Below are 26,260 nucleotides of genomic sequence, written 5' to 3' on the forward strand. Positions count from 1 at the left end.
ATTTTGAGAAATATCATGGTATATACCCTACAAGTAAGAAAAAAACTGCAGATCATTTGTCCATAAAATTAACAGTTATCTATGTGTTCGGCATTTGGGATTTTCAGGCAATTTATGCCTTTTGCGATGGTTTCCCATGTAATTTAAAAGGCTGTCTTGGGCAGTCCAAGCTATGTTGTTAGCATCCTTGACATTTGCATCACATTGCCTTTTGGATTCTATAATATTTATAATGTAGGAAAGAAGGCATTTGAGTAAAGATCATGGCAAGCCCCAGTAAGAAAATCACAAACAAAACCACACAGCATTCTTTAGCAAAGTCAGATCACTTCTATGAGAGATATAAATGCCATTTATAAAATTGCCTTTGGAGAATATTGAAGTGTGTTAGAGGAAACAAGATAGCCAGCCATGGGAGAATCACTGATTAAGTGGCTTGAAGTGATTATCATGAGCAGCACTAGCTATATTTAATAAGCCTAAATAAGTCACCAGGTCAAGGGACCTCCATCATTGTGATAACCTAAATATATTATTCTAAAAACAAGCAGGGCATATACTTGCAGAAGTCCATTCACACTGATTTTTAAACACTATTGCACAAGAGGAATTTTCTTTCTCAATTCTAACATATCGGGAATGTGACTCAGGAGGCAATGATCAAGTTTAACTGTCTGAGTATGATGGTATATAATTCTTATACTAAAGCCTTACTTAGAAATGCACTGAAGGAGAGACATTTCCCATTGAGAAGAACATTTTAACATACAAAAAGCTATAAATGATCCAAGCTAAAACTACATATACACACATTCATACATTCTCTCTCTCTCTCTCTCTCTCTCTCTCTCTCTCTCTCTCTCTCTCTCTCTCTCTCTCTCTTTCTCTCTCTCTCTCTCTCTCACACACACACACACACACACACAATGTCATCATGTTATAGTTTAGTTGACTTGTTATGGATTGAGAAGAGGAGTGACTTGAAGATCAGAAACAGAAATTTGGGGAAAGAGGCCTGCGGATGGGGTTAGGGAATTAAACAGCAAGTGAAAAGAGCATTGAAGTTTAAGTCAAAATAAATCATATCCTTCACAGAAAAAATGCTAAGTAAGTGATCATGAAGTGTAGGAAAACCAGCTGGTTGATCACTCAATCTCCACTCCCAATGGTAGCATATCAGAGACGGAAATGAAGAGCACAAGACAGTCAAGAGGAAGACTCTACTTGACCCATCAGCATAGGCTCCTGCTCCTTGAAGCTACTGCAATTGCTGAATACATGACTGAGTAGCAACAAAGACAAAAGTTGAGCTCCTAATAAACATCATTTGGGCACCAGCTAGACTCTTGGTGTAAGTGCTTGAAGTGAGGAAAGGTAAGGGGAAAATGATGCAATTATATTATAATCTTAAATAATTTAAAATTAATAAAAATTATATCTAGAATATTTTGGTATTTTGGCTATCAAATTATATGTGCAATTATACATTTTATTTTTTATAATAAGAGATAACATACTTATATATACATGTACACACAATACATATATGTGTGTTATACATAGACACAGGTATCTAAAAAAGAGTGATTTTTATCAGTAAAATATGAAAATATGATAAACATAAAACATTTGTATTTGATGGAAAAATCAACATTTTCTCTCACTCTCCCAATCTTTAGAGTTTTAAGAACTCCACGAGATTATGGCATTCCCTGGCATGTTTACCACCAGAATATGATGCGATCAATATTTATGAGTCTATCACATTTTCGAGGTTGTATGGTTTACAGTTATTGCTGATCTCAATGCACTCCCATCATTTCAGAATTCATTTCTAATGTCAAAGTCTGCCATGCAGCCATATCCTCTTGATTAGCACAGGACTGGCTCCTTGTTTGAGGCCCATGCAGAATGAAGGACAAGGTGAATGACAATCTTTTATTTGTTGAGAAGTCTCTACTTGTTAAGGAGAATTGGATGAGTGTTATTAAAGTGATATGGCTAACTATCCTGAGAATCTTTTCACTGCTAGTCACATCATTGTTCTTTGTAATAACTATGATAACTGAGCTATATATCTGCAGGTTAACTGAGCATTAGTGTTAAATATTTGTTCATCAATTATATCCTTGGAAGGTAGAAGATAGTGGAATAAAACTTTGATTTTATCCATCCAGATAAGTACTTATTTTTCTTGATCCTAAAGAAAATGATGAATTCAATAGTCAATGTTTTTGTAGCAGTTCCTTTAAAATACACTATTATTCAAAACCCTTTTGTGTGGGTCTGTGTCTGTGAAAGAGTACTTGTATGAGGGTACACACATCTGCATATGTGTGATTCAGGCAGAGCAGAGGACAATCTTAGTGTCGTTACTCAGACTCCTTCCCCTTTACTTTGACATTAGATTTCTGACTGACCTGGAACTTCACAACCTATGTCTCTGCCCAGTCAGGTTGTCATCACTGCGATGATGAGTATATGTTACTACATATGTTTTTATTGGTTTGTTTGCTTGTTTATTTTTGTGTAGCTTTTGGGCATTCAAACCCTGGTCTCCATGATTCTGAGGGAAGTGTTCTATGAACAGAGCCATCCTCTTAGGCCCTTCATTAACATTCTAATCGATTCTGTGATACAGTTTATAACTGAGGAGACGGAGCCTTGGAAAGCTTTGACAGTCACCTAAGAATCTGTTTATTGAAGTATAGGCCTTCTCAGTGTTTCCAACTGAGCATATGTAAGCCAAATAAGAATGGAGAGGACTCATATGCACAAGTCTCTTTTTCTTTTTTATTTTTTTTCATTTATTCTACATACTAACCACAGTTTCCCCTCCTATTTCTCTTCCCATTCCCTTCCCGTCTCCCATCTATCTTCCCACTCTCCCCCATCCTCCTCCATATCCCAACTTCAGAAAGGACCAGGCCTCCCACGGTAGTCAACAAAGCATAGCATATTAAATTGAAGCAAGGCCAAGCTCCTCCCCATGCATCAAGACGGGGCAAGACTTCTCAGCATGTGGAATAGGTTCCAAAAAGCCAGTTCATGTGCCAGAGCCAGGTCCTGATTCTACTGCTAGGGACCCCACAAGCAGACCAAGCTGAACAGCTGTCATTCACATGCAGAGAACATATAGGGATGGGTTCCATACAGGCTCCCTATCTCTCGGGTCAGAGTCACTGAGCTCCCACTAGCTCAGGTCAGCTGTTTCTCTGAGTTTCCCAGTCATGATCTTGACCCTACTTGCTCACACAATTCCCCTGCTCTCTTCAACTGAACTCCCTCTGGGAGCTTGACACGGTACTTAGGTGTAGATCTCTGTATCTGCTTCCAAAAGCTACTGGATGAGGCTCTCAGATGACAGCTAAGGTTGTCACCAATCTGAATACAGGAGAAGGTCAGGTCAGGCTCCCTCTCCTATTGCTAGGAGTCTTAGCTGGGGTCATCCTTCTGGACTCTTGGGAGTTTCCCTGGCACCAGGTTTTTTCCCAACCCCAAAATGACCCCACGTATCAAGATCTCTTTCATTGCTCTCCTTCTCCATCTGGCCTCCAGCTCGACAGAGTGAATCCCTCAAGTTTCCATCTCTGGAAAGAGGAAATAGGTGAGATCTTCTTTTAAATGACTACTGCAGGCTCATAAGCCAAATTGTGCTAAATCAATGTGCCCTTTAGGAAAATAGTTAACTTGAGTGTCTGAACTTCTGACAGGAACAGGAGACTTGGGGGAAGGATGGTGAGCACAAATTTTTTCTTTGTTCATTTCTACCAAGGCAAGCAAAACATAGAATTTTAATTATTGAAATTTAGGGCCATGTATGATGAAGCTAATAATTTCACTTAATAACTCTTTTTGAAAAATGATCCTGTATCTCCTTGGCTAGAATTAATTGCTAACTATTTATAAAATACAATTCCCTAAGAATGCTGTGCTCTGTGGTATAATCACAATCTGAATTTATTTTATAATGTCAAGCTAAACTTTTCCTTGTTTGAACTCAACCTAAGAACTTGGAAGAGGGATATTGTCATTTCAATGAACAGTTTATTTTCTATGAGGACAGTGTCTGGGAGTTGGTTTCCTAATACACTTTTGTAATACATGGAAATCATCTTCTAACTTGTGTTGCTGAGTCCTAGGAAAAAGTTGGTTATCTACTAACTATGATTAAGCATTTACACTGTGGAGTCCCTTATCATGTTAAGAGAGAGAGAGACTCATCTTAATTGGCAATGAGGAGCTACTATGATTAAGGCATGTCCAATCTTTAGTTATAGGCTCTCTGTATAGCTGTGTAGGCATTATTAAACTGAAAAATATATTCTAACATACCTCATAGAGTTGTAATTAATTGTACACTTTTTCAGTGTTTTACAAAATGCTTGTGGATTTACTAATAATTTATTCAAACCGGCATTGAGAATTATACACCATCATGGCTTGGAGTTGACATGTCGTTATAACAGTTTTCATGTAGATAGAGCTCCTGTCTGTTTGTATTCCCACATTTCTTGTATCTTGATTTGCAACAAATTCACAGAGAAATGCCACAGGTTTTTGATTTTTGTGTTGATGCTCATGACCAGGCAAAATATTTTTGCTAATTCTAGGCTATATGATATACTACCTTAATAAAATGTTTAAAATGCAATATCATTTGTAATCGGCAACCTTTCCAAGGGGGGACAGGTAATTGTTAAAGCTCTCATTTTTCTTAATATCTAACCAATTTATTTCCTCTACTACAGTGAAACTCTACATTGTTATCCACATTTGAGAGAGAAGAAATAAATCATACATTAGAAAATAGGTACTATTAGTATAGACTCTATTCTCTATTTCTTTCTTCTTTGATTTGAATAGTTTGCCCAATACATTAAAAATCTTTTTTAAAAAATATTTTATTTATTTATTATGTATACAATCTTCTGTCTGTGTGTATGCCTGCAGGCCAGAAGAGGGCACCAGACCCCACTACAGATGGTTGTGAGCCACCATGTAGTTGCTGGGAATTGAACTCAGGATCTTTGGAAGAGCAGGCAATGCTCTTAACCTCTGAGCCATCTCTACAGCCCCCATACATTCAAAGCTTTTAAAAAGATGTTCTATTTGTGATTCCATGGATTCTTCCCATTGTATTTTTATATTAGGTAGAATATGAGGTATGTATCATTTCTTCCCATGATAATCATGATATTACATTTCAGATCATATAATCTTCTGTGATAAGTATATTGTTCATCCTACAACCCTCAACCCTTAACTGGAAAGTTAGTTCCACTGAATTACTGAGGGCACTCTGGAGAAATTGAGTGCATCCCAGAAGCTAGAATCATAATAAGTAACTAGAAGTAACTAATTCATTTATCATTTGATGCTCTCTCTTCCCCATTTCCCTTCTCTCTGGCCCAGAATAATTATTAGCATCTACACCCAATAGCTCTATATAGAGTTCGTCATAAAATGCTCATCCCCATTCCAGTTTAGTAGATGGTGACTCAGGAGTCAGCTGGATTATAATTTATCAAGATTAACAATATAAGGAAGATCCTGTTCCTGTTAATTTATGTGCAACTCTAGCTATTGAAAAAATGGTTTTATTTTGAAGACACTTACTCATGTTGGGGGGATGGTTTATTTACTAAGTAGTGGAACTGGACCTCTATTTTCTTTCACTTGGAGAAAAGGCTTCGTATCAACCTCCTTTGCGCTCTCCCCATCCCCAAAATACTAACTGAAATGAACAGCAACACCAGAAATAGAACTCTGTCATCGGTTCTGAAAAGAGACTATTAAGCTCTTAAAGTGCTGTAAAGAAGGAAGCTAAACTGTTTTAATGTACACGTGACACTGTTTGTGCAATGATCCTGGCATTCGTTAAACTCTTAAATGTGAAGGGGCCATCCCCTGCCCATGGAAAGGTGTCTGATAGGTAGAAATCACGCAGTCTGCACCATGCACGTATTGTGACCATATCAACCAAGCACCTTTATTGATGGAGCATCCTACACTACAGCTATTTCTAAAATGCTACCCACTGGATATTTAGTGAACATTCAGCTATTTAATAAAAATCACATGTTTCATCTTTTGCAATACACACATTTTCAATAATTTCCCCCCAAATTTGTTGTCTGAAATGAAAAGTGCATCATCAACTTCTTACTTTACTCAAGATTATGTTACTTCAACACCCAAGTCACTAATTATTCAAGATGGACAAAATCAGATAACTATAGGTAAAAGACTGGGCAAGCTTCATGAGGTTTTGTAAATGGATACTGCATTGAACGGGTCATTGTTTTCATTTCAGGGAGAAGCAGATTGCTATGGTTGCCAAGAGTAACTGTCAGTCATAAGTCTATGGGCACTCCAAAGCTGAACAGCTGGGCTGTGCAGGGCCACAATGTGCCTCAAAGTGTATGTTGACCATTTATTGTTTAAATTTAAATAGGGCCATGTTCTTCACACCATGGTCAACCTCACTGCTTAATTTATATTTATAGCTGGCCTCTCCACCATCTGTGCAAACAGATGTGCACACTGCATCTCTGAGGAATTAGAGTGACATTATTTGAAGACTAGATTAAATAGCCAGGAAAAAGCAATTCATCACTTATGGTGGGAGTGTAAAAGAGTCATAGTAATAGTCTCTCATGTTTTGGGATTTCTGTTTTCATTTCCTGCCAATTTTTCCTAATTCAACAAAAAATGTAAAAGACGTTGCCCCAAAATGTCCCCGACAATACTCTATACTCAGATCATAAAGATGACCCTAAACTGACTTTAATTCAGAGACAAATAACATTGCTGGAAAGGAGGCCTAGGTTCCTTTACAAACTCCTATACCTAAATGAACCAGGATCTTAGCAGATTACAATACAATACCAGCAACTGTTGAAAGGGAGCTTTCTGGAGTGCATACAATCCAATGTTTACAGTCAGTATACTGGGTGAGCAGAATTATGGGGAATTAAAAAAAAGGCACCTTAATTTTTCTCCCAGTATCCATTGTTATACCCATCCTATCAGAGATGTCTTCTTGGTATTTGAATAACAGGTCAATCACCTAGCCCTTGAATTATCTTAAAACATTAAAAAAATATCTTTGGATATTTAGAATCAAGCGAACAAATTAATCTTATAAAATAAAGAATTTAACATAAACACAGACCACAAGCGAGCACAGACACACACTTAAAAACACATGTATATTTTAATACAATCTTAATCAAAATACTAAAGTAATGGTAAGTTTATCGCTTATCCTCTGATCCGGAGTAGTTCTGTGACTGGAAACAAGCAACAGTGTATCCCTAATGGCAGCTGTGGTTTTAACCCCTTGACTTTGATTTTGACGTCTTCTTGGAGCTTCCATAGGGTCAGAGAGGGAAGAAAGATCTTGCTGAGATGGAACAAAATCCATTTTTTATTTTTATTTTCAATATATGCTCTTCAAAGTCCACCATCATGGAACACATGTGTGCACATACTTCAGAGCACAGTCATTTGTTTTTCTCAGAGACCTCCTTCACTGGCATCTCTATACTAGGTCCTAACCTCTGCCCTAGCTTCTGGCTTAACTTCACTCTTGACTGTGTCTCTCTCATTTGGTAGAGGAAAGGACCCATTGCGATGGGTTTTTACCAAGAAAGTCTCAGCTTTGATTCACCCTTACTCCTTTCAAGGGTACAAATGTAGTCTCGTTTCTCTATTGATTCTTCTTTTTCATCTCTGCATTGTAAACAGCACCAGATTGTTTCTAGCCAGAATACACATTATCTTTTTCATTTTTCAATTTTGCCATCATTCCAAATTCCCACCCCCTGTCTCTAGCTCTCTGTATCTCTTGGTATTTATATTACTGAAATATCTAAAGAAAGAAGAAAGCCCACCAAAACGTAAAGTTAGACATATTTCAAAACTTCAGGCAATACTTGAATCCTGTGGGAAGCTCCTAGGGATGGTCTTTGGCCTCTGCTTAGTTCTAATGGGTACAAGGAGGATGTACCAACTCTTTTCCTGCAACTTACACAGATGCAAGAATGGTGTAAATATTCATGCATTAGCTCTATGTACACATTTACACATGTATACATGTGTGTATATGTACACAAAATCAAATTTGCATGTAAAACACATGAGCCTCATGCAGTAGTAGATATTAAATGTATTTGACACAGAATATTGGGAACAAAAGTTGGCCAAAAATAGACAGACAATAATAATCTGTTGTCTTGAAAGTAGAAGTCCTAATGTTCATAGGGTTCAGATTTCATTTTATTTATGTGACAGGTGGAGGAATACGATAGATCCAATAAAAAATTCTTAGAAGGAATATATCATAAATACACAATTGTCTACCCTGATTATATAAATAATTTCATCCTGACTTTGAGCCACAGGAAACCATGTGGATGTTGCAAGAAAGCCAAACACAATTATGACTCTAAGTCCCATGTCTTACCAGGTTTGGGGACAATCAGCTGGGCACTACTTTGGGAATTGCCAGCCTCATTTTCAGCCACACACTGATAAAAGCCTTCATCTGACTTCACCACCCCAAGGATCCTTAAGTTACTTCCTCCCTAGAAAGAAAAAGAAAAGCAGATTAGATATTTTATAAAAGGCAGAATGAACACAAGGTAACAAAACAAACACAGAGCACAGAAGACAAAGTAAACCATGAGGATATCTAGGCTATAGGCCCTATGCCAGTGGGGAAGTATTATACACTCTTCACTTTCTTAATTCAGGGCTTAATAATTCTGCCTAATTTGCAAGAGATGTATAGTCACATTACTAGACATCCTACATATTTAAATGTTAAAACGAAAAGATACCTTTAACAAGAGTGGAAGAAATCAATATAAGTATTTAAAAATACCTTATTGTTTCTCTTTATGAAGGGAGCTAGACCTAGGAGATATAGAGGTAAATAAACAAGAGTGCAAGAAAGAAATGTACTCCTTCTTGCAAATTCTGAAGAAGAAAGTATCTGTCTAGGTTAAATTATTTCTGTAATTACTTGCCCAAATATATGTTTTAATATTCTTTAAAATAGTCATTTTTGCATAATCTCTGAGGTACTTGAAGTTGAGCCCATGGCAGATTTTTATATCCATATTGTTTTTGTTCATAATCAAAAATTCTCGCCTCCAGCAATTCTGCGTGGAAACACAGTAAAGTTAACTCCTTTTGTATATAAATTGAAGCACAATCTCTTTCAGGGATGGATGATAAAATGATCTAGAGATAGTATTTAATTATATGAACTCAGTTTATCTTCAATATTAGTCCAAGAATTAGTTCAGTAAATGAGACATGTTAAATCACTTCCCCTAAAGTCATTAAGAGATAAATATTACCTCACAGGGAATTCTTAATTGTGTTTAGTGTCTTGTAGTCGATTTTCAACTGATGTAAAATTCTTAGATAAAGTTGGCTAACTTCTAATTAACAATTCCCTTCTAAGTTACTATCTGAGCTCAGCACTATACGGGCAGCAGCACACAATGGCTCTCAAATTTCTGAAACTATTCAGGAAATATTTTTAAGCACATTTTGATGTGAATAGGGCAAATACCACACATTTTCTTCCACCTAAAGAAAAGAAGCATTTAAATAGCTTGGCTGTAATGAGTCATGCTGTGAGCAAGATTATTCAAGCTGTAGAAAAAAATAAATGTTGCATTTTATCATGTGTCCTTAAGGGCACTCAACAATTTCCTTTTCATGCAAGTAGCATATATTTTAGGCACATGGACCACTTTTCAGGCTGCCCAATGGCAGGTCATTTTTAATTCAGTGGTAGTGGAAAAAACATTGCATTTAAAATAATGGATTGGTGTGGCATTCAAAAGTTAAATGGTGCCCTCTCTTTTACCCAACCAATTAAACAAATGAAAATAAAAGTGAAGATGGAAAATGGTGACAGATGTGGTAAGGTATGGTTTACAGATTTTTTTTTCTCAAGAAATCAAGTGTGATAAAATGCATACAACTGAGAGATTATGGAAGTTGCAGAAGCTGTCTGATTGTGGAAGTCATTTACCAACAAGATCACGTAATGACACAGGGGGAGACTGTGCTGATCTCACTGGATGACCATACTCTGGTTCCATCTGCCTGGGAGACTTGGCTTTGTGGTGGCTGTCCTTTGACAGGGTCACATTTGTCTCAAACACAAAAGCTCCTGAGGCCATCTCCTTTAGTCACACACTTCTTTTATAGTTAAAAAGCGGTTTTTATAGTTCCTATATATTCATAGGCCTGAAATCAGAACCTTTGAAGTTAGCCTCTACCTAACAGAGAGTCCTCATTGTGCTCTTTCAAATGAGCAAATATTCTGCTAGTAACGGAGAGATCCCTGAATATAGCACCTATCCTCTATGATCTCCCACAGGCATACTGAATATGAACTAGAGTTTATGGGGGCTGTAAGAGCTATGGTTCCTCTTCTATTTTCAAAATGGAAAATAGGGTTACAAAACATTACATACCATGGTTACCCCCGGCTAGTGCCAAGACCACAGTTACTACTACTATCTTTACTTCTTAATAGGATTAAGAGGTTCCATATGGAAAATGAATCAGGGAGACAGCATACCTAACTGCAGTAAACAATCAATAACCAGAAGCATATTATTTTGAGAAGCTGAACAAATAAAATAATCCTAGACTTGCATGAAATTTTAATTCTAGCCCATGAAATGGCAATGAAAATATTTGAGTCTCACTTGCCTTCTCTTCTACTCTGTATTTCCTACCTCTCTCTCCCTTCCTATTTCTTTCCCTCCTCTCTTGTTTCTTCCCTTCATTTTTCCTTCTTTCCTTCGTAAAAAATAAACACCCTGGATTAACTCCCTAGAATTCTGTCTACAAATTATTTTCTGTCTTTAAACAATTCCTATAAGATATGAGAAAGAAGCACACCTTATTTTTCAGAAAAGAAAAAAAAAATTAGTTGAAAAAACAGCAAATAGTGACCAGGGTTACAGAACTAATATGAAAAGGAGATAATTACCACTATCTGAAAATAATCACTAGGAATGACCACATCTCCATTCTTCATCCAATTCACAGTGGGCACAGGCTTCCCAGAAACTGCACATTCAAACTCAATATCCATGCTTTCATAGGCATAGAGGTTGGAAGGGTGATTTAAAAACCATGGTGGAACTGCAAAGACAGAAAACAATAGGTGAGTGGGGATATGGGGTATGTGTTGCAATCCCACTGAATTAAAACACTGCTATGTAATTGGTGTCACTTCCCAACGCTTAGCTGATTAACAGAAACTAGTGGAGGATTTATGTTCTGATCCCCAGTGCAGTTAACAGTGCTTTACCATGAGAAAGAAAAACAATCAGCTTTTGGGAAATATATATATATATATATATATATATACACAATAAACATTTTGAATACTCAAATATTTATATCCATTTGACCTGGAAGGTAGGTAAGGAAACTGTATGTTAAGAAAAAAAAACAATAAGTTTACATGTCCAAGACAATTCAGATCATGAGATCAGAAAGACCTGTATGGTAAATATCATCAATATTTATTTATTTATGGAGACTCTGTAGTGCAAATAATCTAGTCAATTTCTTAACAAATTTAGCAACTAAGCACTATACTGTATCACTGCAGTGTATATGTATATATTATTATTTTCTGAGTATAATATTTCAACTATTAATTTCATTTAACTTCCTAATTTTATACTAATAGCTGTGCTATAATGGAAATTCGCTTTCCAAAGAAAACTGCAATAGAATGCATCTTAGCTAGACACTTTATAGGTCAGTTCCCCAAAACTAGGGGGAAAAATGAGGAGAGTTAAGGTTAAATATGACTGGACTATTCACATTGTCAAACATTTTCCTTATTCTAACCAGGATGAGCAAGCTTTCCTTAGATGCCACACTAAGTATTCAAGATGTCTTTCTGTCTACCAAGCACTAAGGCAGGGTGAGAGACAGTATAAAGGCCATGGTTTTCTTCTTGGTTACCTCCATCTTCCTTTCTCAACCTGTCTTAGTCTTGATTTGCAGCTAAATATTTGAACCTCCAGGACTAAACTCATTTCTATTTCCTTAATCATTCACTGGGGCAATTGATTTAGATGACTGGACTCAGATTCATGAATATTCATGAATTTAAGTCATGAAAAGAAATGCCTCAGAGCTGTTCTAAACACTGTATACAGGGCTAAATTATGTATTTAATATTGATAATATTATTAGCATAATGACATTTTTTTTCTGATTCTTTTGCCAGGTTCACTGACAATGTACCAAAAGACAGCTGAAATATTTATTGAGTGCCTCTGAGGAAAAATATATGCCTTGAATCTTTACAACACTGTCCTCAGTTTTATACATATTTGCATCTGGGGATTATTTACTAAGCAACAGCCAGTATTTACTAGGAAAAGACAAAGTTGAATTTATTAGTCCATTCTCTTTCTATTTAGTATTTGCACCATAGTTCTTTGAGGCATAATGTATTATCCTTATTTTTAAAAGAAAAATATTATACTACAAGATAGTTATATAACTATTTTTTTCAAAATTACACCCCTTGTAAATTAAGAACCTGGCCTTGCCCACATTCTCAACTACTTTGCTGTAACTGCCTCTTTTGCTACCTAAAATTTTGCTGGAAAAGTAACTCAGAAATGCTTCTATCATATCAGAAATGATGTATTTAAGCACTGAGAGCTTCTTTAGAAATAATAGCATGTGTACACACTTCAGCCTTTCAATCTGTCTGTCCTAGGATAAGGGAAACTATATGAAAGAAATATATATAATGAAAATATATGAAGGTTTTAGAGGTTTGTAAACTTTGGTCATATTCAATAATAAATTCTCAAGGTAATTAACTGTTTTGAAACAAATATTTCATATATATACGTTATATGTTATATCTATCTATCCATTTATCTATGTGCAACTGGATAAGGAGAAAATGAGGAAAAAAAATAAATGGAGTAGAACAGAACAAAACAACCTAAAGTTAGAAGAAGTAACAGGAAGTGTCACCGGTATTGAATAGGAAGATGGAGGACAGCAAATTTCAATAGTGCCAGAAAAAAACCAAAGGTCCAATAACTCTGGTGATGAGGCCAGAATGGGATCAGTTTTAATCCTACTCTGTATATTCACTACAAGTCCCTCTGATTTTATCTTAGAATAATTAAAACTGATGGCAGACAGAGTTTGGAAACAATACATACTTATAAAGGAAAAGAGAAACAGAGCCACGCAGAGTGTATAACCCATACTAAATGTATTACTGCTTCCTTCTTTCCTAATCTATACAAATACCACATCAATGTATACATTGAGAGTGCATTTTGCATGGACATATGTAGCTCATGATATTTTTAAAGTTATGCCATTTCCATGTTTTCTAAGTAGAATTTCCAGTTGGTATTCTAAATGTCAAAATGTTATATTTTACAGCAGTGCTCCTGGAAAATGGCTATGTTTAAGTGATTCCTATTTTTGAAATAGTTTTATTCAGAATCAATCTTTCCTTTAATCTGATAGGCAGGAATCATTTTCCAATTTATTGTCTCTCATGAGGATAGATAATATAGAGCTAAGTACATGTTCAATTTTGATAACATCTCACGTTATTGAAGGTAAAGTTCAGTGCCCTATGTTTAAAAGGATAATTCCATATATTCCTATAGCAACCACAACATGGCAACTATGATGAACTGCCACAATAATTACTACCACTTACATATTATATATGGATATATATGCACAAACATATAAGATATATATGCTGAGTTCTGACTGTTTTTCTGTTGTTTGCCTATATTACTTAGGCTTTAATCATCACATTGGATACCATGTCTGTACTAGTTCTCTTAACGAAATATTTATATCTGGTTCATTAATTTCTGCATTAGATATTTGGTGAATAGAAGTATTTGTCTAAAGTACATGGGGAATTTAAACAAGTGATTATATATATGTTTGTGTGTGTGTGTGTGTGTGTGTGTGTGTGTGTGTAATCCTACTTGGGTCCATGTCTATGTTTTCTGCCATTTGTTTTGGGAGTGTGTGTGTCATCAACATAATATGGTAAGAGTAAGTCTAAATAATCAAATTATTAAGTGGTCAAAATGGACATTTAAGAAGATATGATCAGATTGTCTTGCTTTAAAATGGAGAAAGTAAATTGTGAATATGGCTTGTATACAGCTAAGTATTAACAGAAACTCTATCCATATTGCAATACTTAGATAAGTCAATTTTGTTCATTCTCTTAGAAGCAAGTTTCACCCCAATTGTATGAGGGTTTTGTCTTTTTCTTCTCCACATTATGTTCTTGCTCTGTGCCCAGTTGTTTATAACAAGTGTTGACTGAAATCGTTCATGTCTAACTATTTACCAGTCCGATTAAAGTTCTTACACGCAAAGTCCTGAGTACATGACTGTTTTTCTATTTTTTTATAATCTTGGCTCTGCCTTTTTCTTTCATGAAAAATAATCCTCTATTTTAAAGTACTTACTTATAGCCATAGCTTAATGAGGAATAAAAATTAAGTACCATTAAATTACAAACATGTCGAATATGAACAATATTATGGCAATTTCAGGAAAGATACTGATTTTAGCTATATTTGACTTCTTTGAATAAAATGCAACTCATGACTAAAAGTATATTATTCACATTTTGTAACATATTTTGATTTTATAGTGTCTTTATGCCTTATAGTATATTAAATGTTTTTAAAAAATTATAACTATCAGGGCAGTGGTGGTACACATCTTAAATCCCAGCACTCAGAAGGCAGGAAAGGTAGATCTCTATGAGTTCGGGTCTAGCCTGGTCTATAGAGAGAGTTCCAGGGCAGTCTCCAAAGCTACAGATAAACCATGACTAGAAAAACAAACAAACAAAAATATTGTAGTCAAGAGAATGGTTATCAAAATCAACTCTTCAAACATAGGGTACAGAAAAAAAATCTGACTCAGTTCTTGAATGAATTTGTTATATTCAAAATTTAAGGTATTAAATATTCCTTCAAATGACAATCCCTGGAGTTGGGTAAGAAAAACTTAAATTTGGGTAAATTTTTCTCTGATGTTCACTCTCTTCCATTATACAATAAAGTTTCTCCTGTTATGTTAGATCCCAAGTCCTCAGCGGCAACCAGCTCAGCACCATGGGTTTTCATTAAAGCAGTGATTTCCCCACTAGTATGTTTGGTATGCTTTCTCCCCCGTCCACATATGGTTTCTAACCAGAACTGCACTCATATAGGTTACTGTTTTTTCTTTATTAATATGTTTTAAATGGATAAAGGCATTACTGTCCTCATTTATTTAGGTCTATAATAAACATTAATATTTAAAAGCACACTTTACTGTACAAAATTAATGTTTTCAGTGTTACTTGGAATTGAAGAGATTCTATACATTTTAAAGAGTTGTCATAGCTCTTTGTAATGAGAAAGAACTTCTTTCTAAGTAAGGTTTTAATTTTTAAAAATGTAATTAATATGTAATTGCATATATTCTTCCCTCCTCCAACCTCTTCCATGGGGTGGACACTCAATATCCCCAACTCACTTTTAAATTATGGCCTCCTAAACAATGGCTTTTTGTAATCATGACGGTATAAATGAGAATACACTCCAGGGAATGACTAATAGTAATCAAAAAAGGCAGTTTCTATTATGAAAACATAAATATCCATGCCATCTGTTAGTAACCATTTCACCCTAAGAATGGAGAGCATTTGCTATTGGATAACCAAGTAGTGTGTCCCTCCATGGAGAATGCTATCATTGCCACTTTCAGCATTCCGTAGTGATCAGCAGAGGTCTTGTGGTCTTTGCTAGATCCAAAATATACGCTCACGAAACATTACATGTACTAAGTAGTTTGTTTTTAAGAATATATATGTATACAGATATATGCATGCAAAAATAATTAATGAAAAAAGAGGTTATGAATTTGAAAGATATGAAAGAGGTATAAATGGGAGGGTTTGAAGAAGAAAATGTAATAGAAAAATAATATAATTTTATTACAATTTTAAAAAATAAAGGGTGTAATAAAATATGAATATGTGAATAAAATATGAAATATTTTAAATTGGTGAAACTCAGTGAGTCTTTAAAGTTCTCTGTCAATCTCTTCAGGGTCTTTTAACTTTACTTATTCATTATTTGTGGAACAATGGCAATAATCCTTTCTGAAATGAAACTCATGAAGAAACTAAACACTCAATGGCTGAATAGCTCCATCGTTTTTGTCTCCCATGGAGAATTCTCCATGACTAATGCAAATGACTACACAGGAAGCCATCTGGTACTGAACGTGAGCTTAGTGATACCAGAGAGTAGGAGAGCAAAGGACACTTCCACAGAATCTGTCTCTCAGACCTAATGCTTCTAAAGGACTGCCCAAGTCAACAAAGAAAAATTGCTCTCTCCTTGTCAAATTTTGCTTTGTTTTATACTGTGCCAGCTTCTCCTGTTCACGGGACGTCTTTTCAAAGAACTTATTTAAAATGTAAAATTTTCTTTCTTCTCTTATTTTCTTTTTAGCAAGGTGCCATACCAATACTGCCTTCTAGGCATTTGTTGTGTGACAATACATTGGAAATCTGTTTACAGTTTATCTCTAGTCTTATCCTTCCCTCTTATGCGCCATTAGGGCCGGTTGTGGAGCCCCGTATCTGATACTCCACTTCTCCCTCACACATACCCAGCTATACTCTCCTAAGAAGAATGAGGCTGAGATAAGTTGACTTCCACCTTTAAATGGTAGGAATACTGTGCCTCGGAATTAAAGTCGTAAAGGTATTTTATTACTATTAATATTGATTGGAGTTTTCATTGTACATTCATTCTGTATTTTATTTCCTATATTTGCTATTCAACTTGGTCTTTTAGTATATTCCCACAGCAAAGTGAGAGGGATTCATTTATTATATGGCCCTAAAGACTGCTAGTGTACACTATTTTCCTAATATATGTATGATTCAGTAATTTCTTGGCTACAGATGAGTAAGAACAATAAGTGAGGTAAGGAACCGCATCAATAATATAAGGGATTATTTTTCCTCTAAAATCAACACCAACCATAGCAACAAAATACTAAAAACATGATTTATAGTCATAACCACTATTGCTGAAAAAGTCAGTGCTTTATTGGTATAGAGAAGTGAAAACCGAGATCTTTTGAATTTTATCTCTGCATCCCATTAGTATTGACTATTGTGAGCGCAATGCGGAGAGACACTCTTTCTACCTAATATTGCTGCTCTGTGTGGAAACAAACAATGTCTGATCTTCAACCTTTACTTCATAGTCCTTCATACATACTAGGAAATGATTTCGAATCTTTCCACACAATTTCCGTTATCCAGACAAGTAATCCAAGTCAGTGCCTTCCCCAGTGTCGGCTTTCTCTGTAATCAGGGTTGCTTCTCTCTAAGTCCTCACTGAACTTTTCATTTCTCTTTTCAATTGCGAGGGCTATAACTAAATTGGAAGTGTGATTCCATTAGGCTCAAGCCAGTGACGGAAATAGTAGGGGGATTTTCCCATGATCCTACTTCTATATGCACAATGATGTCAAAAAAATCCTGTTGTTAACATCAACAGTGGAAACGTAATACACAAGTAAAGATACTGGCAAATCACCAACAATTAACTTGCATGTTTGTGTGTATCTAATCACACACACATGTATATTTACACAAGTATTTTACATATACATATATATTCTTTTACGTGATTATATCAAATACCTGTATTGATAATGGCATTTGTTTTTATAAATCTATGTTAGTTCATATAAAATTGATAATCATTTTCAATTTTGAATTTCCATTTTGACTATGAAGTACATGAAAACATATTAGATAAGACAGAATAGAAATGCATTGTACAATCAAAAGTAGAAAATACAATATGTTGCTATTATTAATAGTACAAACATAAATTAGAGACCTATTACTTATCCCTCAATCAAATATAATCTACTCAGTTATTCTGGTATTTGAAAGTAGAAAAAACATGTAGATGTTTTAATTTTCTGGGAAAAAAATTCATTATGTGAAAGTTATGTTTGAGTATTTTACATTGAATGTTGAAGAGTTAGATATGTTACATTAGAAATAATTTTCCCAACTTTTCATTATAAGACATAACTTATAGAGAAATCTTACAGTCCACTTAATTAGGTTAATGGGGTTCATTTGTATTACTAAATCTCCTGCACCATTCATAACAATCAGGGTTAATTGCTCACCCCCCCCCCCAGCAACCTTTCAATTCATACTAACATCTTTAAGATGAGTTCATGCAAAACCTCTTGATAACCCATGTTTTTTCCTTTCTCCTTGAGAAGGTGCTATGGTTACTGAGAACACATAAGGAGCTCTTTCATTAACTAGTTATTTTTGCTTTCTTTGTTTCTATGATAACAAAACAATAACCGAAGTAACTTTGGTTTAAAGTGTTTATTTTAGCTTTTGGTTCAAAAATCACTGGGGAAGAAAAATAGTAGCTGGAAGCAGGGCTTGGTGGCCAGACCTGAAGCAGAGATCATCGAGGAATCCTACTAATAGGTTCTCTTGGATTGTTTGGTTACCTTTCTTATTCAGACAGGCCCACCCAGGAACACCAATTAATGACATCACACATTAATCCACAATCAATCATATGCTCACAGGTATGATTACAGGCCAGTTTTACGGAGCCAACTCTTAAAATAGGTTTTTTCTTTTGAGATACATATGTTTGTATTGAGTGGACAGCATCATCCAGCATAGCAGTAAAGAGTTGATTAGAATCTTTACCACGACTCCATCTTTGAAATACAGAACTGGAAAATAGAACCAATCAGTCCAGTTGAATATTCGAAAAGAGGTCACATGCTCTTTCATCTGAACTCAGCATCCTATACACACAGGTTATTTACTCACATCTGAAATCTGAAACATCCTGACTCAAAATAGAGTTTACATGTACCTAGGGAAGGTTGTTAATTAAGTCTCAAAGAAGCACTTAATATGCTAGAGTGTACAAAATGTTTAGATAAAGTTACTTACATGATTATATTTTAATATATATGCCTAGTAAATATAAAAATATACTGCAAATAGATATGGGCAATGGGAGGTATATGATGTAATACATGAATAAAAACTACTGCAGAACAGAAAGAAATTGTTCAACGTGCTCTACACAACAGAGTCTCCTAATATGTAAAAAGATTAAATAAAAACAGAGGTCAAAAACTAGATGAGAAGACAACAGGCTGAAACGATATGGGAGCTAGCCAAAAGCAAAAGCCCAAGCACCATCATTAGAAAACCAATGAATAAATCACAAATGCATAAAACCCCACAATGATTGCAACAGGAAATCAAATTACCAAGAGACAGCAGAGTGGAGCTATTCACAGCAAATGTCAATGAAAAAGGCAAAGCCAAACAAGTAGTGAAGGCCACACGTGCTGAGCCAGACTAAGATGATGCATCCTTAATATAACTGGCACTCTTGATATTACGAGTGCAGAGATAGGACAGAAGATAACAGCAAGGGAAATGTCCCTAAGAAATAACTGTGGATTTCCAAATTGAAAGACTGCTCTATGTTTCTGGAAAATTGAATACATAATGAGACATGGCAAGATATGAGATAGGTTTAATTTAAACCATTGAACCTGAAGGGTAAAGAATTTCTTGAACATCTAGGAATAAAACACACATACAATGGACAAAGGAAAGACAGACCTACCATATGGCAATCCTCACAGTCCAAAAGCAATGGAACAATGATAATCAAATGTAGATACATGATAGTTTATTTATGAAACCACAATCTCAATTATACAAGTGATGACAGAATGCAGCACCTTTTACATTATTTAACAACAAAGCCAGGCAACTGAAAGTCCCATCCAACTGGACAACTCTATGCAATGCTGAACAGGTAGGTGGTGATTTACAACACACTTCAATAGAGAAATAACAAAATCAAAATAGAAATAGTGAGTACAAAAGAGAATTATATCACTACAAGCCTAAACAAAGTGAGACTTTACCAAAGTGAACACTTTACCCAAAGTCTGGATTTGGGGAAATGATAGGAATAGGACATCAGTCTCTGCTACAGACGACCTCTTCTTTCTTAGCATGGAGTTTTGCAATACTTTTGAGTCCTGAACCTGAAAAGACTACTGTCCAGAGCATATTGGTATAAATGTCTATTCAGCCATTCATTCAAATGTTTATCAGATAAGGTATGAGTGGAGGGGAGGGGAGGGAAGGGGGAGAAGGAGGGAAGAGAAGGGGGAGAAGGAGGGGAGGGAGGGGGGAGGAGGAGGGAAGGAGATGGAAATTTTTAAATATAAAAAAAAAATAAACCATGAGGAAAAAAAAAAAAGAATGTATAAGACCTAAGATTTTGGGAATTAAATTTATATGGATTTTTCTCAAAAACTGATTTTATAAATGTTTGTGTATTGTGCACTTATGTGTGTTTGAGGTGTGTATGTGTGTGTCCATGTCTATGTGCAAGAGTGTGTGTGTGTGTGTGAGTGTGTCTGCAGGTGGGTGTGTTCATATATGTGTGTTTCTATATATGATTGTGTGATGTGCACATCTGTGTGTTTGTGTATGGGTGTATGTGAGATTGTGTGTGCACACACACTTGAAAGATTCCCCTTTCATGCAGAAGCTATAAGAAGATTCTAAATTTAGGGATTAAATAGCAGGGAGGGGAAAGAGAGAAAGAGACAAAGAGAGACAGAAATAGGGGGAAAAACAGAGACTTGGCAAGGTGATTTTATTATTTCTCTATAAAAATTTCTATATTCACAAAATTTTGAGAGTGCTTAAAAGTCTAGCTCCAAGAGGAGTGACTGGGACCTTCTCCTGTTGGCTCTTCAGTATCTTCAGGACTATTAGATTGTCATTGTTGTTATATACACTAAGAATCTACATACATTTAGGGATGGTCTAAGATAATTTCTGTTGCTAAGGCAAAGAAAACTACTCTTGAGTTTTGATTCTAGCTTTAGAATTCCAAGGGTTGCTGTATTCAAGCATACATAAATGTCCATATACTGTTCAGGATGAACAATTTGTATAGCTTTGATTTAGAAAAAGATAACAGGGGCAATAAAACTTTCAGTTATCTTTTTATGTTGCTACTAAAATAATATTTTAGTCACATTAATGTATTGCTTAGCACAACATATCCCCACCTAAGCATCTCATAAAAATCCCTGGGAGTCACTCAAAGGCAGATCAAAGGTTATTATTTCAATTTCTTACTAAGAATACTCCCTTTTAAGCCGGGCGGTGGTGGCGCACGCCTTTAATCCCAGCACTCGGGAGGCAGAGGCAGGCGGATCTCTGTGAGTTCAAGACCAGCCTGGTCTACAAGAGCTAGTTCCAGGACAGGCTCCAAAGCCACAGAGAAACCCTGTCTTGAAAAACAAAACAAAACAAAACAAACAAACAAACAAAAAAAGAATACTCCCTTTTAACCAATACATACAAAGGACTTACCACTAAGATAATTTAGTGAAAGAATACTTCCAGCACTGATTGTATTTTAATTTTGATACTTTATCTGCCTTCAGCTTTGCTTAGTTTATTATACATCTTGTGTGTGTGTGTGTGTGTGTGTGTGTGTGTGTGTGTGTGTGTATGTTCACAATTATGTGGGTGTCAGATGACAAGGTCAGTTGTCTGTCCTACAGTCTACCTTGTTTGAGAATCTTTGTTTTTAATTTTGTATAATCCATGCCTCTGAAAATTTTTGCACATGCAAACTTCTGAAAACTTTTGTGTCCCTTCCTACCATCCCCCTGTCTAGGTGCTGGAGTTACAGTCTCTGTTGTTAGACATCTGAATTTCTGCAATGAAGCAAGGCTTTTTACTCATGAGACTACCTCCCAGGTCCTCTCTGCCTTTGCAATTTTTAAACTTTGGCTTTTAGGAATCGCAAATAACTTACTCAAGATCAGAATACATAATTTCGACAGCTTTACAAGTGGGATTTTAAAAACAGTGAAGAAACATGTATGTTTGAATTATTATAAAATCTTACCAAATTGAAAATCCATTAATAAACATTAATGGCTTCTTTCATAAGAAATTAAATTTTATTTTAATTATTTTGTACAATATTCTTAAATCAATTATAATATTAATTAAAATGTGTGTGATTCTAGAATAACCTGAATTAAAACTTAAAAATTCTACTACATGTATAAAACCAGTTTTACAAAAAAAAATACTTTTATAGGCTACTAAGAATTCTACTGTCTGACTCTGCCATCAGTCTGTTTTTTATTGTAGGACCTGACATATTTGCAGGTTTTATCACATTTGTGTGTATGTGTTTATATTTTGTCTTCATTAAGCCATATACGATCTTCATATCTTATAATTTGTCAGGCATCGTCCATACAGCACAGGCCGAAATACTAAATAATGCACCATGCAATAAATTCTATTCACATGTAAGGGAAACACTTAACTGTCATCTCCAGGAGATACGAGGACCCAAAGCAACATTGCATTTCATCATGAAATCTTTTTTTTTAACTTTATTTCATGCATATTGGTATAATGATGTCAGATTCTCTCATCATGAAATCTTCTAATATTCAAAACATCATTGGAAATTGGTGAAAAAAAATTTAAGGAAACATTTTATGTTTTTTTCTCATGTTCTTTTTAGAAAATTTCTAGCACCTTTTTCCACGGAGTTATATAATTATGTCTATTCTATGGCTAATCAGTTAAAAGCAAGCTGATGAGAATGCTTATAGTACCATTGATTCTGATTAGCAAAGTATATATTTGTTTCGCATACACTTCCAAAATATTCTTGATATGTGTTTATACTTGCTGTTCATATTTGCTTCATATGTATCCCTGTGTTTACATTTAATTCATGTTCTCATGCTAAACATAAGCAGGGATATAAATCAACACAAGATTATACTTTGAGAATAGTCAGCCATACACATATACAGCTATGCAAATCAATATTCTATAAGCAAACATATGCCTTTGTATGGTCCTGTATATGTGTATTATGTCTTTAAGAAAAATGTAACCAAAAATACCAACATCCTTTCTTATGTATGTGTTTGAAAGCTTATTCAAATGTGTGCTTTGTGAATAGAAAAATAGCTCCACCAAGCTACATGTCAGGTGGAAATTATATTAGAAAGAGCTATTTTTTGCTCGTTTGATTCTGCTTTTAAAATAAACCTGAAAACCAAATGGGGCAGAAATGTAAGCTGTAAAGCCTTAAAAAGAGAATCGTGAATAATTATTTATTACCTCATATTCTAAGGCACTAACTCTTGAAAAAATGCTGACTTGATGGACTAAGTGGGGTCTGTAAAGAGTCGCGGAGATAGAGGCCTTCCCTTGTGTTTTATGGATGAAGGAGTTACTGGTAAACGACTTCCATGGCATCGCGCAGCTCATAAACACCAGAGGCAACATTAAAACTGTGCTGTCTAATTCCAGCCAGTGACCTTTCTATGTTACCTAGCCACATTTAAAAATACAAAGTACAAAGTAGTTTAGTGATCCCCACAATCACTTTGTTTTTTTTTTTAAACAAAGAAAATGTTCATTTTTTCTTTTTGTACATCTCAAAAAACAGACTATCATTTCTGCACTGTGGAGTAAGCAAACACGAAAGTGAATAGCATTTTCTCCAAAAAAATTTCCATATTAATATTTTAAGGTGCATTTCTCTGCCGAATATATTTTATCATAGAAAGGACAGTGCACTGTTTCTGATCCCCAAAGTAAACATTTTAAAGCACATACCATGCTAATATGCAAGAACAATATTACTCAGATTTTAATAAAGTATTCGTATTTCTTAGTCTGTTTAGAGAAACCATAGCATGAGGAAACCGTTTAACTTTTTTGTGCTGTCACCTTGACGTTCAGAGATAGAAACTGCTTTAAAGAAGGCATTAAATGACATGAGACAAGAATTAGTAAACAGGGTGGGGAGACTAGCAGAGGTGAAGTGAACTCTTGTTTATTTTATTAATTGTTGAATATGGTAGAAGAAAATTAATAAAGAAAGAAAAAATAAAGTGTAAATAAATTAATAAAATATAAAATAATGCAATGGAAACATGTACTTTGGAGATCACCTATTCTAAATACAAATTTGACAGTTTGTAATACAACATACACTTCTTTTAAAAAGTCAAGACGAAACCTTGCAATTAGGTGAATCACGTCCTAATCCTCCATTGGCAAATAAAATTTTCATATTACTAGGCCTCCAAACCAAAGGGGTTGATTTGCTTATATAATGATTATTTCTCTTATTTGAATAGCCACCGTTAGAAGATAAAACTGTCCATTGTAAGTGCTCACTTCCGTGATTTGTTTCTGATCCTCTGAGGAAAACTCTATCTGTTCTCATCTCTTGTACCTTCAAGTCTATTTCTCTGATTGGATGGCCTTTCCTTCTCATTCTGATCCATTTCAGGAACTTCATGTTTGTAACTGACTTCAGGCTTGTTTGAATACCATGTTTATTCCTCTGGATAGAGTTAGTTAGTAATTCTCTGGGCACTTCCTAAGCCAAACCAGCATTTGCTACAGTGGATGACTGTCTTCTGATAATCGTTTTCTGCTTTCCCTATTAGTTTTGGCAGAAGGCACAGCCTCTTTCAAAATCTCTGAAAGACTAAGCTAAATTCTATAATGTTATAACAGATTATTAAAATTAATTCAGAACATTGTGTTTAAAACTTCAGCTGATATTGAAGTTAATTATTGTAGATTTTAAAATACAGACTCTTTGCATCAATGTTTTTTTAATTCAGCAGGTTTTTAGTCTATCCCAAAATATGGATTGAAGAGTTTTAGTAATGCACATTGTTTGCAAAAGATTAGTATCAATACAGCAATTTTTTTGTTAAAGTATACTAAATACTTTGATGAAATTCATCCCTCATTTCCCTTTTTTGAAGACTGTCTCTCCCATGCCTTTTACTCCTACTTCTGAAATAACCTCTTATGTCATATGTTAATGTGTGTTTTCACATATCTATGGGTCCATACATAAACACACACCAATACATATTTCAATTAATAGAACACATTTTAATTTAATATTGAAATAATCAATTGCTTCCATTTTCCTGCATGTGATAATTTTCATACTTTATAACAAAATAGAATTCTACTCTATCCATCTAATATATTTTCTTTTCTGATGAAGGACATTCAGATTGATTAAATAATTTTATGAACATTATGACACAAATACGAATGGGCATATATTTCTGTAGTATGGTAACTGGCATTCTTGTGGGCAGATTTGCAGGGTAGCCTAAGAGGGCATGCAGTATTTCTATTTCTGATTTTGTGAGAAACTATTATATTTATTTCAATAGTAGATGTACCAATTCAAAGTTCTTTCAGCAAACAAGTATTTCTTTAGCCAGCATCTGTTGCTATATTTTTGTCAACTGCTAGGTATTCTAGTTGGGGTTAGATAAAATGCTGTTATAGTATAGTCTCAATTTGCATTTCTTTGACAGGTAAGAAAATTGAGCATTTTTATGTGTCCATTTGCTATCTGAAATTAATCTGTTAAGAAGAGTAAGATCATTTGGCATGATCATTCATTGACTGCACTATCTGGAGTGACTGAAGTTAATATTTTAGGTCCTTTATATATTTTAAACATTGGTCTCCTGTCAAATACATACCTGATAAGATTCTGTTCCATTCAATAGTTTCCTCTCAGGGTAGAACCTTATTAATATTATATAGTCATATGTGTCAATGCTTGCTTAAAAAGTCCTTTTCTGAAAATGTCTATATTTTGTTTGCTTTGCTTTGCTTGTTTTCTTCCATCAATTTGAGAGTTTCAGATTTTATATTCAGGTCTTTAATCTATTTCTAGTAGATTTTTTTTTACAAAGTAAGATATATTGATCTAGTTTCATTTTTCTATATATGGATACTCAGTGTTATGTGTATCATTTGTTGAAGAGGCTGTAATTTCTCTAGTGTATGTTTTTGACAAGTTTGTCCAAAGTTAGATATCTCTGACTATGCCAGTTTATTTCTTGGGTTATTTTATATTCTATTCCATTTTCCTTCCTAATTTTTTCCCAGTGCCATGCTGTTATTTCTTGTTTTAACATTTATGGTTGAGCATTACAGATTAAACTCACTTACAGTTAGACC

At 34.8% G+C, this 26,260-nt stretch overlaps 1 protein-coding gene across 1 annotated transcript in view; it reads right to left on the minus strand.

Moving 5' to 3' along the window:
* Nucleotides 1-26,260, minus strand: part of Dcc (DCC netrin 1 receptor) — a 658,913-nt gene that overhangs the window by 383,452 nt on the left and 249,201 nt on the right. Inside the window, exons 6-7 of the mRNA XM_042055177.1 lie at nucleotides 11,030-11,184; nucleotides 8,471-8,591 (exon numbers count right to left, since the gene is read on the minus strand). Of these exons, the coding sequence (XP_041911111.1) occupies nucleotides 8,471-8,591; nucleotides 11,030-11,184 (276 nt within the window). The remainder of the gene's footprint in view (nucleotides 1-8,470; nucleotides 8,592-11,029; nucleotides 11,185-26,260) is intronic.

The sequence above is a fragment of the Arvicola amphibius genome, chromosome 5, assembly GCF_903992535.2.
Source record: "Arvicola amphibius chromosome 5, mArvAmp1.2, whole genome shotgun sequence".
Taxonomy (NCBI): Eukaryota; Metazoa; Chordata; class Mammalia; order Rodentia; family Cricetidae; genus Arvicola; species Arvicola amphibius.